This window comes from Oryctolagus cuniculus, chromosome 7 (assembly GCF_964237555.1).
Source record: "Oryctolagus cuniculus chromosome 7, mOryCun1.1, whole genome shotgun sequence".
NCBI lineage: Eukaryota > Metazoa > Chordata > Mammalia > Lagomorpha > Leporidae > Oryctolagus > Oryctolagus cuniculus.
This window is the reverse complement of record NC_091438.1, coordinates 105601527-105621931: the sequence shown is the minus strand read 5'-3', so window position 1 is coordinate 105621931 and position 20405 is coordinate 105601527. Positions and strand designations below refer to the sequence as shown.

The window sequence follows — 20405 nt, the reverse complement described above, 5'->3', positions numbered from 1 at the left end:
AAAGTAAGTTAGATTAGCTTACACATCAGTTATCTATTAGTTTACTTTTAATGCTACCAATAAGAATTCTGCATGCAATTTTACTAAATTTTGCTTTTCTCCTGTTTGGCGTTAATTAAAATCAAAGTCAACTAAAAACAGCTGCTCAAATATTAGAAGGTACCGTAAAGGAAAAGGAATGCAATTTGAATGCATCTCCCATTTTTCTAGACTATATGCAAGGATTCTCCAAAAAGTTCATTGAAAGATGAAAATAAAAGATGTTTATTTTACTGCATAAATATTTGAAATCCATGCTTCACTTTTTCTTATACCTATTTTCCATCAACTTTTTGAAGATCCTCAGTACAGTCATGTGGCAGTTGATGACAGGAATGTGGTCTGAGAAAGGAATGAATCACTAGATCATTTTGTTGTATAAACATAGAGAATACTTACACAAACCGAGATGGTGTACCTTTATGATATAGTCACTGTTGTGTATATAGTCCATCATTGAAAAAGTGTCATTAAGTGACTCATGACAGTGTTCAGATGACTGTAACTTTCTTAAGTTCCTCAGCGGTCACAGGAATTCATACTCCGAGTGCATCAAATGGTTAGAAATTGTGATTTTTTTTTTGTACGCAAAAAAGCCATTCCTGCCTGATATGATTTATTACTCATAGCTTATCTTTCATATTTCAAGGATTGCAGCACACTTTTTTAAAAGTTATCAACATTCCTACCCCTCTTTTGCATTTTTAACTGAATATCTAGGGATGAGAGACGCAGAAATAATCCCTAAGAAATATTTTTTTTTGGGTGATGATGAATAAGGGCAAGAATTTTTAAGATTGATAAATATTTACATATTTTTTCTTGTAGTTGCAACTTATATCCAATTTCACATTAGTAAAGCATAGACACTAATATTGATAAGACACATTTGATTTGGTTTACCAAACTTTTTTAAAATATTCTTTACCAGGAGGTTCAGCAACATCAGATGACCATGAATTTGATCCATCAGCTGACATGCTGGTACATGATTTTGATGATGAACGAACATTAGAAGAGGAAGAAATGATGGAAGGAGAAACAAACTTCAGTTCTGAAATAGAGGATCTTGCAAGGGTAAATAATATTAAATAGATTGAGGGGGTACAGTAGTTAAAACTTTTTGGAGAGAGGCAACTTGAAGTCTTGGTTTGCTGTCTCTTTTGGGGGAAGAGTTATGTTATATATAGCCTGTACTGAAAAATTCAATACTGTTTAGGTGGTATATTTAAAATTTGTAATGAAGGCATATAAAAAAAAGCTATTCAGTGGAACATCACAAATCTGGGTTAACAACAGACTATAAAATGATCCTAAATTTTGTCTTCATGCACTGTTTATCCTTTCCCAATTATAGTACCTTTCGCTTACTCCCCTTTAGAGCATCATTTCCCATTCACTACTTAAAGTGCTGTACATTGTTTCCACCCCTTCCTATCCAGGTGACCAATGACTTTCCTTGTTGGATTTAATTTTTTTTCAGTGGAATTCAATATAGTTTACCATTACTGTCTTACTCGATTTTGGAGTATTGCACTGTCCTGTTTCTCCAGTCTCTCTTGTGTTGAGTATCCTTTGCATATTCTTTTCCCCTTACCTAAGTTTAAACATTGGCATTTTCTGATTGTCAATTCTGGACTACTTTCTCTCCTGTCTCTGTGTAGACCAATATTTTTCAAAAAATAGTATGAAGGTCAGCTATGTTAGACTCACACATGGAATTTTAAAAAACAAATTCCTCTGCCTGAAGGTACCCTCAGAGGTACCTGGAGAAATTCTCATTATAAAATTACTAAGCTATGAGATCTAATTTATTTCCATGATTTCTGTATGCTCAGTTTTTCTTAGTTTATATTTTTAGCACTACGCTGTTCACTGTCTTCTGTTTGGGTTGTCTGACTTGACAAATCTGTTTGGATATTTCAACAGATAACTCTTAATTTTAAATGTCCCAAACAGAACTGCTGATTGTTGTTCTCCCTCTACCTGTTCCTTCCCTGCTTTCTCTATGTCACTTAAAAATAGCATGACTGTTTTACCCTGTTGAAACTAACTTAGGAACCAGGCATTTTCCTTCATTACTAATATCCAGTTCCTAAATAAGCTTGTCATTTCTGTCCACACAAATATCTTACTTTACTGTTTTGCTCCTTGTCTTCTCAGTTTGCCTTCATTTCTAGCTTAGACGACTGTAGTAGTTTCCTAACTGCTTTTCCAATTTTCTCTTTCACCATCGTTCTCCCAATATATTTCCATCCAATAACTATGATGATCTTTTCAAAATATAAATCAATTTATATCAACCTTTTTGGCTTTCCATTACCGCCAAAGAAAATCTGGACTTAACGTGTCTAGCAAAGCCACCTACATGATACAACTTCTTATCCATGTATTGTACTGCCTCTTTTATTCTAAGCTGCTTTCATTCTTTGGTAACCTACTTCCTATTTCAAGGCTTCTCAGCTGATTCTCACTCTCTGGTGCATGCTTCACAGGACTAGCTTCTTGTCCTCTGGGTTTGCTGTTGCCTCCTCAGAATGGCCTTTCCTGGGTATAATTAGCATTTGTTATGTGCGTATGTGGCTTTTAACTACTTTATCCTTTTCAGTGCTTCCTTTATACCTAACACAGTTCGTAATTATGTGTCTAATTCATCAACTGTATCATCTATTAATTTCATGGGTGGGGGACCATGATTGTTTTATTCACTAGTCACTTAATTTAAGTGTTGAATGAGTGAATGGTAAATCAATGTCGTGTGTACTCTGATAAAATTTATTGCACATATGATCTGATACACTGGACCTCTGATAAAATGGAACATGAAAAATGAAATAGTGCCGCCTTTTAAGGATTTGAATATGTAATACAGAAAAAATGAGTGCTTTTTTTATAGTAAGAAAATAATGCAGGTTTCAGAATTTTCGTTAGAAACTTTTAAAGATGGATAGATTTAAAGAGCTTGAATATTTTGTCAGATGGTCTCATTTTGGATCATTTAATGATTAGTCTAATGTACAATGCCTAAGATACTTAATATTTTATTATTTTGAGCTGGAGAATAGACTTGGTGTTTGTGGCAATAGTGTATATTGGTTATCACAAAAGCCTTTGAGTCAGCATTACTCTTTAAAAGTAAGAGGTTTTGAAAACTGTTCAGATTTGCTTGAATGACTCAGAATTTAGGTGAACATCAAGGAGAACTATAGATTTAATGTAGTCACTTAACAGATTTGTAAAGTAGAAAGGCACTTATTTTCAGTTATTTGCCTAAATTCACGGGAACTTTTGTCACTTCAGATACATTTTTCTGCTGAATAACTCATCGATGGGATAAAATGTAAAGGAGGAAATATTATATTTTCCATCTTACCACATTCTGTTTTAACTCAAGTACAGATTAGTAAGAGAAAGTAATCAAGTTTGGTTTGTACTAGGTTGTGGGGTAGGATGATGGTTGTTTTCTTCTCTTTCAGAAAATGACCTTTATACCTAACATAAAACATTCATTTGAAGCATATCATTTCCTTTTGCTATTTCTCCTTCCACCTTTTTCACCAGATCCTCATAGTTCCTAAATTTGTTTCAAATGATCCTTTCTTAGAACATATTAATTAAAATAGAACTGTGGCCAGCGCCGTGGCTCAATAGGCTAATCCTCCGCCTTGCGGCGCCGGCACACCGGGTTCTAGTCCCGGTTGGGGCGCCGGATTCTGTCCCGGCTGCCCCTCTTCCAGGCCAGCTCTCTGCTATGGCCCGGGAGTGCAGTGGAGGATGGCCCAAGTCCTTGGGCCCTGCACCCGCATGGGAGACCAGGAGAAGCACCTGGCTCCTGGCTTCGGATCAGCGCGATGTGCCAGCCACAGCCCGCCAGCCATGGCGGCCATTGGAGGGTGAACCAACGGCAAAAGGAAGACCTTTCTCTCTGTCTCTCTCTCTCATTGTCCACTCTGCCTGTCCAAAAAAAAAAAAAAAAAAAAAAAAAAAATAGAACTATTTATTGAGGATATACAAAGGAGGAAAAAGACAAAAGGGCCAATCCCTAATCACCCCTTCACCACTTAGATTCTTCTCTAACTTCTCCTAGAAATAATTAAGGCTTAAGTTTAAACAGCATATAACTGCTGCTGCTTTCATTTATAACCTGAAGATAAGCTACTTCAAGGTCAACATGTTGGATTTCCTATAAACTCTGCAGGTATGAACCCGATTACTGTACGAATTTACACGACTGCCTTTTCTGTGCATCAGCAGGAAGCTGGAGTCAAAAGCAAAAGTTAGGAATGAAACCCTGGTACTACAAATTTGGGATGTGGGTGTCCTAAGCCCAGTGACCACCCCCAAATAGACTTTTTAATTCCACTTTTCCATGAACTTTTTGAAATTTGCTCTTAAATGTAAAGGCAGTGGAAAGCAGTTGGTCTAGGTCTGTGATCCGGCTATAGTACTTAATCAGCTTGTGACTTTGGATAAGTTACTTAACATTGTTAAGCTTTAGTTATTACAAGGATAATATATCTGAAGCACTTAGCACGATGTCTGATATATGAGAGGTTACATCATTCATAGATACGTGGAACCCAAAGATATGTGGAACCCAAAACTGAAAATTCCAGACTTGACCCATAGTTTTACTTTACTTTGCTCTCCCATTTGTATACTCTTAATTCTTGTAGGACTGGAATAAAACACTGTGCTACTTTATTGTGATGTTTAAATTTAAGTTGAAGGAATCCCTCCTAGTACCTGGTATAATAGAGACTTTGATTAATATAAACTGATGAGAGATTCTCTGGAATAGGCGACTAACAGGCCCTCATATAATATGTACTGTTGGCCAAGTTTTATTCATACCTTAGTCTTTTCAGAAGGAAATTACATTTGCTTTAATAGGATTTTGTTACTGTTAAAGCATCAGAATTTGGAAGTACAGAGATAGAAATCCATCTTGAACTACCTAGTCAAAATAAATAAATTAGTGTAACGCTCGTGGGATTTCGTGAAGTGTGGGGATATAACCAAGCCTCAGGGACTCAAGTGCCATCAAAATATATTTCCTCCATTTCTGCTTTCCTACATGATGGACTTCCTTTTTCAGACCAACTTTCTGAAGATGCTGTCATATCACTAATATTTACTGCTTAAGAAAAAGTCTATTTCTTTAATTCCTGTTGATATAATTCAAGAAACAGAGGTGTGGGCAATATGCCCACTTCAAAACTATGGCCAGGGAATGCAGTGATTCAGGTGCTATGGTCCAAGAGGACAGCTTGTAATCAAAATAGGTTCTTGGAAAGCAGGAAAGGATATTTACTGGGAAAAGATGGTGCAGAATAAAAGATAGTAGGACAGGGTTGGGGACAAATTACAATAAATGATCTACTTAATTCTTTATGCTTGCTAAATTAAGTATTTCAGTTAGCACAAAGTAGGGACACAGTAAATGTTACTTGAATTTGAAACAAAATTCCTCAGCAAAATTAGTTGCTGGTTTTTGTTGAAGCCTCATGTTTCTTTTAAGATCCCAACTTTACACATCAAATAAAATACTTTTTTGTACTACCGTCAAGTTTTGACTTATATTCTCAGTGGTAATACTTGTTTTTTCCTTGTTGCTTATTAACTACATGATGAGTGATAGCAGTTAAAAATTCATACCTAAGGGGCTGGTGCTGTGATATACTAGGTTAAGCCTCTGCCTGCAGTGCTGGCCTCCATATGGGTGCTGGTTCCTGTACCTGTTGCTCCTCTTCTGATCCAGCTCTCTGCTATCGCCTGGGAAAGCAGTAGAAGATGGCCCAGGAGCTTGGGCCCCTGCACCTATGTGGAGACATGGAAGAAGCCCCTGGCTCCTGGCTTCAGATTGGCCCAGCTCTGGCTGTTGGGGCCATCTGGGGAATGAACCAGCAGATGGAAGACCTTTTTCTCTTTTCCCTCTCTATGTCTGTAACTCTGCCTCTCAAATAAATAAATTTAAAAAAACTTTTAAAGAAAAATTAAAAGCATAATACCACCATATACTACTCACTTTTAATATTAATCAATTTGATTAGATAGGCAAGTATATTTGTTTACACATGATAGAACCCACCTCAAAGATAACTATGACTGAAAATAAACTGTTTGAAGTTACCTGAATATGTGCTCCTATTTTTAAGGAATGCATAGATAGAACCAGGGATTCAGCCTTGTTAGGACCTTTATCACTCCTTACCCTGGTTAAATCCTGCAGAAGAAATCTCTTTCAATTTTTTCTTTTCTGTAACTACTCAGTTGGGTTGGGTTCTGATCATAACACAGGTGAATGATAGCAGCAAATTCCCACCTTGCTCTGCCTCCTTGGCACAGAAATAAAGCTGTCCTCTGTTTAAGTCCATGTTGAATATTTCTTGTGTGTGTAATTTTCCCTGAGCCCTTGCATAGTGTCAGTAGCTGCTCCACACCTGTTCTCAAATTTATCTAAAGAATATAGCATATCTCCATAGAAACTAGGTAACTAGAAAAATTAGGTTTAAAAACACCAACCTTTCAGTAATCTATAATCTCTCAGTAATGGTCTTCTGGAATTATATTTCCCTTTTTAGTTAATACAGTCAGTATCTGAGCTTTAAGCTGAGTGACCTGATTATTCATTTTTGTTTCTTGTGCATTTATCATCTCCTCTGACCTGAAGGGTTTTTTTTCATCTGTGCCAATTCTGTTACTGTTTATTTTAATTCAGCTTCTCCAGATGCACTGTGATTGGACCATTTTTGACTCTGTTCTTTGCTTAGTCAATATTTGTATTGTTGGTGAATTTTTCTTAGAGAAATGAATTTTAAAGTGAGTCAGATTTCTCATCTGTGTTTCAAAGAGGGAAAAATCTTGATCTAACCATAATGTCAGGCGTCTTGATAGTGGTTAAAAAAAAAATCTCTGCATGCAGTTAGTCTATCTTTTCCTCTTTTTGACAGATGCCTGAGCTAGCTGTCATGTTAGTGATAAGCCTTATTAAAAATAATGTTGAAGCTTTATTATTTCCCACTGGAAACACTGATTTGTAGATATCTTATCCTACGCCTTTGAGATTAGTGGTTCTCTGGTTGCTTCCTTGCCAGTAGTAATCAGCACTTTGGACTTTGAAAAAATGCAGACTTTTAGGCCAATCTAAGCCCTGTTAGGTAGGAAACTAAGGTAAGTCCCAACGCCTTGTTTCAATAAGCCCCCAAGGTGGGGCCATCGTTTTGGAGCAGTGGACTAAACTGCCACTTAAGATGCCACCATCTCAAATCGGAGTGGCAGTTCAAATCTCAGCTGCATTGCTTCCAACCCAGCTCCCTGCTGATACACTTGGCGAAACAACAGAAAGATGACTCAAGTGTATAGGCCTCTTCTACTCACTTGGAAAACCTGGATGGAGTTCTGGACTCCTGGCTTTGACCTGGCCCAGCCCTGGCCATTACAACCTTGTAGGGAATGAACCAGTGGTTAAATGATCTCTTACTCTGTCACTCTGCCTTTTAAATAAGTAAAATAAATCTTAAAAAAAAAAAAAAAAAAAAAAGCCCCTAAGGTGATTCTAGTGCCCTTGAATAAGATGACTCAAGGGCATTTATATGTTTATTTACATGCCATGGTCTAGGCAAAAGATGAGTTCAGTATCGAGCACTGCTATTTAAATAGTAGTGTGATCTTAAAGTATCATTTAACTGAAAAAATTAGAGGTTACAGTAACAAATATTAAGATAGTTTTCGGGGCAGGCGCCATGGCGCACTAGGTTAATCCTCCGCCTGCAGTGCCAGCATCCCATATGGGCGCCGGGTTCTAGTCCCGGTTGTTCCTCTTCCAGTTCAGCTCTCTGCTGTGGCCCGGGAGGGCAGTGGAGGATGGCCCAAGTGCTTGGGCCCCTGCACCCACTTGGAAGACCAGGAAGAAGCACCTGGCTCCTGGCTTCGGATCAGTGCAGCTCCGGCTGTTACAGCCATTTGGAGAGTGAACCAATGGAAGGAAGACCTTTCTCTCTTTTTCTCACTGTCTGTAACTCTACCTGTCAAACAAATAAAATCTTTAAAAAAATAGTTTTGAGGATGAAATATGAAAGAAGCTCTTCAAAAATTCTTAAGGGCAGTAAACATTAGCAGCAAACTGTTAATGCTGAACTTATTTTTTCTGGCTTGGCCCATATTCATACTTGTGACTTAATTTGTTAAACTTGCATCTAATTTTGGGTGCAGGATGAGCTTAAGAAAAATTATATAAACTGGAATTAGGTATAGGTATTGTGGAAAGTCTCTATCAATGTGTGATATTTTTCTCTGAATACTCCCATATGATACTTCCAAAGATCTAAAAAGACTGTGAATGCACTAACTTTGCTTTTGTTCTGATAAGAGAATAAGTGAAATCAAAGCATCTATCATTGAAGATACTTTATGTGGCTATTTGCTGTCAGTGTGAATAAACCTTTTTCATACTCTAGTTCTACCTATATCTATCTTGTTAAATACTAACTTCTAATTTATTGCCATGACTAGATCCTTGAAGACCTTGATCAGTGTTGGTATTTTTTTTTTAAAGTTTTATTTTATTTATTTGAAAGTTGGAGTTGCAGAGAGGGAAGGAGGGAGGGAGAGAGAAAGAGAGGTGTCTTCCATCCACTGGTTCACTCCCCAAATGGCAGAAACAGCCAGGGCTGGGCCAGGCTGGAGCTAGGAGCCAAGAGCTTCGCTGGGGTCTCCTAGGTGGTTCCAGGGGCCTAAGCTCCTGGGCCATCTTCTGCTGCTTTCCCAGGCACATTAGCAGGGAGCTGGATTGAGAAGTAGAGCAGCTAGGACTCAGACAGGTACCCATTTGCGATAGTGGTGCCACAGCAGAGGCTTAATCTGCTATACCACAATGCTGGGCCCCCTGTTGATGTATTTTGAGATTAAATTATAAGAGCTGTCAAGTATGTCATGCTGCCACTTTTCAGGCTGTTGCTGTCCAAATAATTGGAGCTTTCATAATCTATTTCTTGTTCAGAAACAGATTTACTGATTTATAACCAGAATACCCAGTTATAATGTTGAATGGAAGTTTCTCTCTATAAGAAAATCTATCCAAATTATAATCAGGAAATTGTTCCTGGTGTATGATTTATGAATGAAGAAGATTAGATTGTATGATCTAAGGGATAGTGTCATCAGGTTATATTTGGGGACTGTCATGCCCATCTCCATCATAGCAGTATGGGCTAGATTTATTTCTGTCCCTGATAAGGCACAGAATGCTGGAGAAATTATGTCTTAATTCATAATTATGGTTCTTTCAGGTTCTGAACTGTCTGACGTTTCTTTTGTTTTTCTTCAGAGCATGTGTTTATGTGTAGTGTGCAGTGGTGTGTTTGTATAGAATATATTCAGATGATTTGGGTCAAATTTTTTTTGTATAACCAGAATTCTAATCTGTTTTTCCCTGAGACTTTGCGTGACTTGATTATGATTAGAGTGAGTACATTCTGCAGAAAACTGATTTTAAAGCATGTAGATACTGCTTCATTTGCAGATGATACATATTTTGGAGAGGTTTAAGGAGATTCCTGGCTGAGACACCATGGAGTACACATTAGATTGTTTAAATCTTATTTATTTATTTGCAAGTCAGAGTTACACAAAGAGAGGAGAGTCAGAGAGAGAGAGAGAGAGAGATCTTCCATCTGCTGGTTCACTCTCCAATTGGCCGCAATAGCCAGAGTTGCGCCGATCAGGAGCCAGGAGCCTCCTCCAGGTCTCCCACGTGGGTGCAGGGGCCCAAGGACTTGGGCCATCTTCTACTGCTTTCTCAGGCCACAGCAGAGAGCTGGATCAGAAGTGGAGCAGCCGGATCTCCAACCAGCACCCATATGGGATGCTAGCGCTTCAGGCCAGGGCATTAACCCACTGCGCCACAGCGCCAGCCCCAAACTTGTGTAAATTTTAAGATTTAAATTGCTTAGTCTTTCAGCCTGTTTCCTCATCTGTGAAATGGAAATAATATAACTGTTCTGTAAGGCAGATGATAAAGATTGCATGAGATGATTTTAAATGGAAATGGAAGTAACCATGGAAAAAAGTTATTTGGCTGATGTAATCCAGTGTTATTTCTGTATATCATCTTCATTTCTCTTTTAATGTATTTGGACTGGACTGTGAATTTCTTCTCCCTTTATGGGTTGTTAACTTCGTTTATAGTCTATCTATTTTACAGTTATTCTCTTTCCCTCAAATTAAGTATGATATTCCTGATAATTAGTCAACATGTAACTATCCATATACATATACTGAATTGATAGTAAAAAGAAGTCAGTTTTAGACCAATGACACTTAAAAAATGTATTTATTTGAAAAGCAGAGAGAAAGAAACAGAAAGCCTTGATCCACTGACTCACTGCAAGAATGCCCTATCAACTGGAACTGGGCCAGTCTAAAGCTGGGAGCTGGGAAATCAATACAAGTCTACCACATGGGTGGCAAGGACCCAATTATTTGAGCCATCTTGTGCCTCCCAGGTAGCATTTTGGCAGGAAGCTGGAACCAGAAGCAGAGCTGGGACTTGACCTCAGGCACTCCAATAAAGGATACAAGTATCCTGGGCAGCATCTTAAGGACTGGGAACATAAGGACACTTTCTGTTACACTTAAGTGTTTTGTTACCAGCAATTATAATTGGTCAGGTTTTTAGTAATACTTCAAAGACTGGAAAGTTCCTAGATTTCAGAAATATTTTCAGTTTTATTTTCTGATTTGAAAATTCTTGGCACAGTTATAAAAGTGTTCTTTATAGAATAAATACTTTATATATTTGTGAACTATAACTTGGAAATAGGAAATTACTGACTTAGAAATTAACTTTTAATTTTGTCTGTTTAGGAAGGCGACATGCCAATTCATGAACTTCTCAGCCTTTATGGTTATGACAGTACTGTTCGATTACCTGAAGAAGATGAGGAAGAGGAGGAAGAGGAAGAAGAAGGGGAAGATGATGAAGACGCTGATAATGATGACAACAGTGGCTGTAGTGGGGAAAATAAAGTAAGGTTATAAAAATACATAAATAATAGATCTCTCTTAAGTGTGGTGGATATGTTCCAAGACTCTCAGTACATATCTGAAACTACAGATGAGAGAGAGAGACAGAGAAAAATGTCTTCCTTTTTATCTGTTGGTTCACCCTCCAATGGCCGCCACGGCTGGCGCATCGCGCTGATCCGAAGCCAGGAGCCAGGTGCTTCTCCTGGTCTCCCATGGGGTGCAGGGCCCAAGGACTTGGGCCATCCTCCACTGCACTCCCGGGCCATAGCAGAGAGCTGGCCTGGAAGAGGGGCAACTGGGACAGAATCTGGCACCCTGACTGGGACTAGAACCCGGTGTGCCGGTGCCACAAGGTGGAGGATTAGCCTATCAAGCCACGGCGCCAGCCATGGTACTTAACTCTTAACATACTTATTTTTTCTGTGGATATAAGATTACTTCAGAAAGTTGGTGGAAAGTACATATTATGAAACAAACCATGCAAGGATTTCAAAAAATCTTACACCAAAATAAACTCATGTTTTAATTAGATTTTTCCATGAACCTTTTGAAGTATTCTCATTGATAGCCATGATAAAGCCTAATGTATAAATTAAGCATTGTTAGAGATTAACAACAATAACTAATAATAACATAGGGCAATTATAACAGTGTAGTTTAATAAAAGACATGTGAAGTTCTGTGTCTTGAAAGAGTCATGATAAACACTGACATTTTCAGACAGTGGTTGACCATAGGAAAAAACTACAGAAAGTGAAGCTACAGATGGTTGGGACTTGTATATGCTTAAAATTGTAGTGTTATTCTTACGGAAGTTACAGTTTCTTAATATGTTCATGTTGATTACTTATTTCTACAGTAATTACTCTTTCTATTTGTAATTTTTGAAGATTGTATTAATTTATTTACTTAAAAGAGTTACAGATAGAGATAGTTAATAGATAGAAGTAGAGACAGAGAGGTCTTCCATCTGCTGTTTCACTTCTCAAATGGCTGCAATGACTGGAGCTGAGCCGATCTGAAGCCAGGAGCCAGGGTCCTCCTCCAGGTCCTTCATGTGGATTCAGGGGCCCAAGGACCTGGGCCATCCTCTGCTGCCTTCCAGGTACATCAGCAAGGAGCAGGATCAGAAGTAGAACAGCTAGGACCCGAACCGGCTGCAGCTAGTACTATAGGCGAGGGCTTTAACCTGCTTTACCACTGAGCCACGCCTAGTCATTACTCTTTCCGCTTCGAAAGTAATATGTCTAAATGTCAAAAGTTAAGGTATCATAGAAATACATCATAAACGTTGGAAATCTCCCTGTAGTCCACTTGTGAGAGGTAGTAGTTTGATTTGTGTGTTTCCAGACTTTGCGTCTGTTCTGAAAGGTTTATTCCAAAACTTTTAAAAAGATTCTAATCCTTTTATAATTGACAGTTCTGTGTTCATTTTCCTTTGTTTTGAAATAATTTGATTTATAAAAGATTTTCAATGATACAGAAAGTTCTTATGTACTCCCCTGCAATCTCCCTATAGTATTAATATCTTATATAACCTTGGTATATTTATCAAGGCTAAGAAATTGGCACTGCTACAGTGCTGTTAACTAATCTATAGACTGCTTCGATTCACCAGGTTTTCCACTAATATCCTTTTTCGTGTTTTAGGAACCAGCCCAGAACACCATGTTGCATTGAGTGAATTCATTTTTAGTCTTTTAGATATGTTAAGAAGAAAATCTTAACATTGTAGCCTTTTTTCTGCAAGAGTTTTCTTTATATCATGAATAACCTTATTATTTCATAGGAAGAGAATATAAAGGATTCATCTGGTCAGGAGGATGAAACTCAGTCTTCCAATGATGATCCGTCGCAGTCTGTTGCTTCTCAGGATGCCCAAGAGATAATCCGCCCACGTCGATGTAAATATTTTGATACAAGTAAGTGTTGTTGGTTGCTATAGTTTGGATATTTTTTACTATTTTATGTATTACTTAAACTACCGTGTCTTAAAATTAAATTACTTAAATATGATTTGGGAACATTTTAGTGTACTTATGCAAACCAAGATTTCTGTGACTTCATTAGATGAAATAATGTTATGGGACCACCAACATTATATGTGGTCCGTCATTGCCGAAAACATTTTAAGCAGTGTATGGCAATATATTCATAAGCACTGCTTTCTCTAATTAATTGATTCTTTTGTTAAAAAAAGTGCTTGATTCTTGAGGAAGAAATGCATTACATTTAGAAGGAACTTCCCTAATTTACTTTACAGTTAGTTTCTGTTCAGAAATGCCCAGTAGTCAAGGCAAAATTTAATGTATAAATTAAATATTTGTGTGTACCACCTGTTCCGTCACACTCATTCTAAGCATGAGTCATTACTCTAGAGGCTCTTGGAAAAGCAAGTCAGCCACCGGTGTAAATAATAATTAAATTTATGGTCTAATTTCCATAGTTGAAAAGGAAGAAAAACACTTGAAAAAAAATAACCTTTTGTAAAATGTAGTAATGTAATTACTGAATATAAATATACCTATTATTTGTGTGAATTATTTGTAGCACAGTTTAGACATGATTGTAATACTGCTAAGGAACAATTTTTGTATAATACTAGGAGTTTTGATAAAATATTTTACCCAAGTGAATAGTGCAAAGAGGGATTCGTTATTAAAATAATAGTGTTAATTTTAAATTTGGAGCAAATCTGTTAGTATTTTTCCCCCTTAGAAGAAGAACAGGTCTGTTGCCAGTGCACTTTAAAGTGTGATTTGGGGGTAGTGATTTAATACAGCCTTCTGGTCAAGCTACTCATTAGGCTATCCATGTCCCACATTGGAGTACTTGGGTTCAGTCCCTGCATCTGGCCCCTAATGCTAGTTTCTTGTTAGTGTGGACCCTAGTAAAGCAGTGATAATGTCTCAAGTATCTTGTGTTTCTGCCACCTGCTTGGCATACCTGGAATGAATTCCTGATTCTTGGCCTTAGCCCTGTAGCCGTTTTGGGCATTTGGTGAGTGAACCAAAAGATGAGAACTTTCTCTGTTTGCCTCTCAAATAAATAGTTTTTTAAAAGTAGGATGCTAAGTCACTGCTTTGCTTCTTGAAACAATGTTTATCTTATACTTCTAATTTGGTATTTGATTTGTGTGGAAGCTATACATATGTATATCATCTGTATTATACCATGTACCATATACACACACATACACCATCTATAACAGCTTTTCTGTAGAGATTAATTTATGTAGTGTCGTTTTGAACTGTGTGTGTAATTTTTTGCTTTAAGAAGATGCTAACAATCTAATAGCTTTCACATTTCTACCTTTTTATAGGTAAATATTTTTTTATTCCAGAATGAAAGCAAACAACTTGGCTGCTCTGAATAGAGTGGAGGGCTTTGTATATCTAGCCCAACTCATTTGTTCCCTTTAAAGTGATGCCGTAGAATTCCCAGTGCTCCAAAGAGTACTGTTTGGAAATCATGTTTTATGCAGACCCTCATTTTCTAAGTGAGGAAATTGAAATCGTATCATTTATCCCGTTAACAGGCTTTTAAGAACAGAATGAACAATAGAAACAGATTATTTCGCCTCTGAACCAACATTTTTCCCTGAAGTTTTTGGAAGAAATGATTTGATGAGAAACCTGTTCTAAAAAGTTTATAGTGTGTGTTGTTTTTTTTTTTTTTTTTTTTTTTTTTTTTTTACAGGCAGAGTGGACAGTGAGAGAGAGAGACAGAGAGAAAGGTCTTCCTTTTGCTGTTGGTTCACCCTCCAGTGGCCACTGCGGCCGGCGCACCATGCTGATCCGATGTCAGGAGCCAGGTGCTTCTCCTGGTCTCCCATGGGGTGCAGGGCCCAAGCACTTGGGCCATCCTCCACTGCACTCCCTGGCCACAGCAGAGAGCTGGCCTGGAAGAGGGGCAACCATTACAGAATCCGGCGCCCCGACCGGGACTAGAACCCGGTGTGCCGTTTCCGCAAGTTGGAGGATTAGCCTAGTGAGCCGCGGCACCGGCCAAAAGTTTATAGTGTTTTTTCCCAAGTTTTTGTTTTTAACTTTTATTTATCTATTTTCCTTTTATGTGAAAGAGAGAGAGAGACAGGCAGAGGTCTGTCCCATGGTTCACTCCCCAAAATACCTGCAATAGCTAGGGCTTGGCCAGGCTGAACCCAGAAGCCTGGAACCCAATTTGTGTGTTCCACCTGGGTGACAGGGACCCATACACTTGAGCTATAGATGCTGCCTTCCATGGTGTGCCTTAATAGAAAACTGAAGAAGAAACATGAGCTGGGACTTGAACCCAAGCACTCTGATAAGAGAGTCCTAAGCAGTGTTGTAATCACTGCACCAAGCATATACCTCCCCAATTTATAGTTTTTTTTTATTGTTCTTTTTTTTTGTATTTGTAAGAGATAGAGTATCGATGTTTAATTAAAAGTATCTTTGCCTAACTCACCCTAGATACCTTTTGGCATATATAAATATTGATGATAGATGTAAAAATGCAAATATATAGATACGGACAGGATAAGCAGTTGTTTTCCTGTTTGTTTTAGATAGTGAAATAGAAGAAGAATCTGAAGAAGATGAAGATTATATTCCATCTGAAGACTGGAAAAAGGTAGTTTGAAACATACTTTCCCAAAACTTGTTTATTTATAAGAGGACCAAGTATAATTATTGTTACTATGTATATTACTAAATTGATGTAAACTCTTTTGTTACATTTAAGTATTTAGTGAATGTTAGTGAATGTTCAAATTCCTTCTGAATACATTCAGATGAGAAACAGATTTATCTTTATAAAATAAAACGATGGTATTGAAAGAATTCGACTTTGTTGAACAAACAGGACTCAAACCAAGATTAGAAATTCAAATTTCTTTTCTAATCCTGAACTAGTGCTAAATTAGACTTTTATTACACTGTGAAAGTATCACATGTTATTTTTTTCGGGGGGTGGGAAGAGGATGCAGTTATGGTAGCTATAATATGTAAGTAAATTTTGTTTAATAATTCAGATTGTAAGTTTTTCATTTTCTTACAATTAAAAGGGAAAACACAGAATGATTAAATTTAATTTGGTTAACTGTTAAGCATATTGTGTGAAGAGAGAGGTTTGAGTTCTTTATAACTATATATTACTAAATAAGTAAATTTTTAAAATGACTGTCAAAATAACACTGGCATTATTCTTACATTATAGAATATACTTCAATTCAGTATTAAGTTAATCAATTTTAAGTTGTTGCAAAGGAGTTGACTTTGAGTTCTTAAATAAACTATCAAAGTAGGTAAATTGGTTAAAACAAATCATTTTTATAAAAGGAATGATATTCTTAATGAGAGATCCACTGATCTAGCCTTTTTTTAAAAAAAATTACTGTTTTTTGTTCCTGGTTGGTCTGATTTTAAATTTAGTGTGTAAGTTACTTTGTGAACACGCTCTTAAAAAAAAAAAAAGGATTTAATTTATTTGAAAGGGAGAGTTTCAGAGAGAGTGGGTAGATGGGTGTGAGGAGGAAGAGAGAGAGGGAGAGACAGACAAACACAGCAGGGTTGGGCCAGGCTGAAGTCAGGAGCCAGGATCTTCTTGGGCCATCCTCCACTGCTTTCCCAGGTGCATTAGCAGGAAGCTGGGTTGGAAGTGGAACAGCCAGGTCTTGAGCCAGCAGCCATCTGCTACACCACAACTCTGGCTCCAGAAAATTAATTCGAGATCCATCTCCTTATATATAATATGGAAATTAGAATGTCGGCCTTATGGGACTTGGTGAAGATGAAATGAAAATTCTGTGAGATCCTGGTATATAATCTAAAATGCTATTTCCCTTCCTTGCCATATACTACAGAACAGATTGTTGAAAAAAAGTGTTCTGAATGCAATAGGAAAAAAGAAATGTGTTATTTTTATGTTAAGAAAAACTCAACACTGCTAGTTTAAATGATCTGGAGTATACAGATCTAGTATTAATGGATACTTCTAGAATCCCACTTTAGTAGTCATAGGTGAGTAAAGTTAAAAGAGGTTTTCTGTAAGGACTCATTATAGTGAAAGACTTGCAGGGAATAACTGTCAAGGAGAGGAGAAAATTTGTCATTTATGATACTCTTTTCAGAAAACTGAACATGAAAAAAGACTGCCTTCTCTACACAGTCATAACTTTATTACTTCAAACTTATTTTTGGAGTTATACTAGGTAAAATGAGATAGGATAACATAGGAGAGAGGAACTTTTCAAATCCTAAGAGCTATTTAACCTTCCTAGAAGGAAGGTTAATTTTATGCTACTTCTGCCCAAGTCTTCATTTTGAAATGCCAGTAAGTTTGTTCTTAACATTTAGCCACCAGATAAGAGTATCCATGTAATCCTGGTTCTCATGTGTTGTGAAATCATTTATTTTAAGATTTATTTATTTATTTGAAAGGCAGAGAGTTACATAGAGTGTGGGAGAATCAGGGAGATGAAGAAATACCCGTCTGCTGGTTCACTCCCCAAATGGCTGCAACAGTCGGGGCTGGGCCAGGCTGAAGCCAGGAGGTGGAACTCCAACCTGAATCTCCCACATGGGGGCAGGGTTCTAAGCACTTGGGCTATCTCCTGATGTTTTCACAGGTACAATAGGAAGGAGCTAGATTGTAAGTGGAGCAGCAGGCACTTAAACCAGTGCCGTTAGGGGATGCAGGCATTTCAGGCGGTAGCTTAACCTGTTATATCACAATTCTGGCACCATGAAGTCTTTTCTTTTTTTTTTTTTTTTTTTTGACAGGCAGAGTGGACAGTGAGAGAGAGAGAGACAGAGAGAAAGGTCTTCCCTTGCCGTTGGTTCACCCTCCAATGGCCACCGCGGCCGGCGCGCTGCGGCCGGTGCACCGCGCTAATCCGATGGCAGGAGCCAGGAGCCAGGTGCTTTTCCTGGTCTCCCATGGGGTGCAGGGCCCAAGCACCTGGGCCATCCTCCACTGCACTCCCTGGCCACAGCAGAGAGCTGGCCTGGAGGAGGGGCAACCGGGACAGAATCCGGCGCCCCGACCGGGACTAGAACCCGGTGTGCCGGCGCCGCTAGGTGGAGGATTAGCCTAGTGAGCCGCGGCGCCGGCCAACCATGAAGTCTTATCAGTAGTGATTTCAAGTTGCCTTTCTGGATAGCCACTTTCAACTCATCTGTGATTTGATTATGTAGATTTGATTACCAGATTTTCCTATAAAATTTCAGTTCTTTTAGGGGGACAAGGGAGTCCCTTCTGTATTTTATGTTGTTTTGATGGAAATTAAGGACCAACCTGCTTATCCATTTGGTTTGGAGTTATATCCATTTGTCCCCTGTTGAACTTTCTACAAACTGTTTATTCCTTCTCTTACCTTTAGGCTGTGCTTCTCAGACTTAAATATGTGTCATAATCACCTAGAGAGTATTAAAATACCAATTACAGAATTGCACCGCCAGTTTCTTTTTCAGTAGGTTTGCATTAAGACCTGAGTGTCTGTATTTCTAAAGTTTCCTGGGTGACACTGATATTGAAATGCAGGGAGGGACCATACTTTAAGACCACTTTCTTAGAAGGAGACACTCTGAAAATATTTGTTTGATTTATGTTTTTCAAAGTGTTTTGCAATTATCCTAATAAAAATTTTGGACTTTGCTTTTATTTTTCTCCATAATTTGAAGTAAGGTTTATATTCATTGTCCACATTACATTTCACCCCATTACTATTAGTAGTACTTTCATCCAATCATATCTATGCTCTTATCTATTATTAACTCATTCATCCTCACAATGCTTCTGTGAGGTAGTTTGTATTTGCATTTTGTGACAGGAACCAGAGACAGTTTGCCCATGAGGATGGTAAAGCTAGAAAATGGATGTAAAATGTGTTACTAGATCTTATTAATGTTTTGTATTATTTTTAAAATAGGAGATTATGGTGGGCTCCATGTTTCAAGCAGAGATTCCAGTTGGCATTTGTAGATACAAAGAAAATGAAAAAGGTGGGTTATTAGTAAAGTTACATAGCTGAACTTAAACTTTTGAAGTGAAGAGAACTGTGTTTTATGTGTCTAAGATAATAAGAGCATGACAGCCTACTAAGTAGGCTGAACCCTGCATTGTATTTACGAAAAAAAAAGTTCACTATTTTTTCATTGTTGTTTTTCCCCCATTTTTTAAAATGTTCTAATCTGTACTCTTTTCTAACCTTTATAATTTAGTTTTAAAAAGCAAATTATTTGTGTAATAGGTTTAAAAACAAACTGCAGAGTAAGTAACACACAGAAAGCTTATTCGCTTCCAAAAGTTTTAATTTATTTGTTAAAGAGTGCTTTGATGTTTGTATTTTTAAAAGTAATTTGGAAAAACAACTTGTACTTAAATTTTACATGATTTTTTAATCATTTTAATCTGAAAGTCCTGAGGTAAATCATACTTTCAAGAAAATTCTTGAAGGTTTTTAAGAGTCTGTTTCATAGTATTGACTTTGAGAGAGGTACAGAAAGAATGCTCTGTGTTTATTTAATTTGTTTTCTTTTTATTTTTAACTGATGAAGATTGTACATATTTATTATCATGTAATGTTTCCATACACTGCATAATGTCCAATAAGAAAACAGAAAGCATCTGTTTTCTTAAACATTTATCATTTGTTCATGACAAAAACATAAAACCCTTTCTTCTAGCTTTTCCTTTTTTGAAATATATATACTACATTTTTGCTATTTATGGTTACCCTGCTATACAGTAGAACATCAGAGTTACTTTCTAACTCCTATCCAGCTATAATTTGGTACCTGTTAACTAACTTTTCTTCCTTTTTTCCCTCTCCCCTGCTTTATTTGGTAACCACCCTTCTACTCTCAACTTAGCAACTTTTTAAAAAAAGATTTATTTGAAAGGCAGAGTTACAGAGAGGCAGAGAGAGAGAGAGGTCTTCCATCCGCTGGTTCACTCCCTAGATGGCCGCATCTGTCAGACCTGGGCCGATCCAAAGCCAGGAGCTTCCCCCAGGTCTCCCGCATATGTGCAGGGGTCTAAGGGCTTGGGCTATCCTTCACTGCCTTCCCAGGCCACAGCAGAGGGCTGGATTGGAAGTGGAGCGTTCAGATCTGGAACCGGCACCTATGTGGGATGCTGGTACTGCAAGCAGTGGCTTTACCCACTATACCACAGCGCTGGCCCGGAAGATCAGATATTTTTTTGCTTGTTTCTTTTCATCTACTTGAAAGGCAGAGAGAGAGAGAGAGAGAGAGAGAGAGAGAGAGAGATCGATCTTCCATCTGCTGGTTACTCTGCACACAAATGCTTGCACAGCTAGAGCTGGGTCAGGCCAAAGCCAAGATCCCAGAACT

The 20405-nt window shown here is 37.8% G+C and overlaps 1 protein-coding gene across 28 annotated transcripts in view; it reads left to right on the top strand.

The window, feature by feature from the left end:
- MIER1 (MIER1 transcriptional regulator) overlaps positions 1-20405 on the top strand; it is a 68229-nt gene that overhangs the window by 19936 nt on the left and 27888 nt on the right. For all 28 annotated transcript variants that reach the window (XR_011390673.1, XM_002715938.5, XM_008265089.4 and 25 more), the window contains 5 exons: positions 971-1116; positions 10906-11067; positions 12857-12989; positions 15617-15681; positions 18980-19052. Coding sequence is in view for 27 of the 28 variants with exons in the window: in XM_002715938.5 (XP_002715984.2) it covers positions 971-1116; positions 10906-11067; positions 12857-12989; positions 15617-15681; positions 18980-19052 (579 nt within the window). In the remaining variant the exon portion in view is untranslated. The remainder of the gene's footprint in view (positions 1-970; positions 1117-10905; positions 11068-12856; positions 12990-15616; positions 15682-18979; positions 19053-20405) is intronic.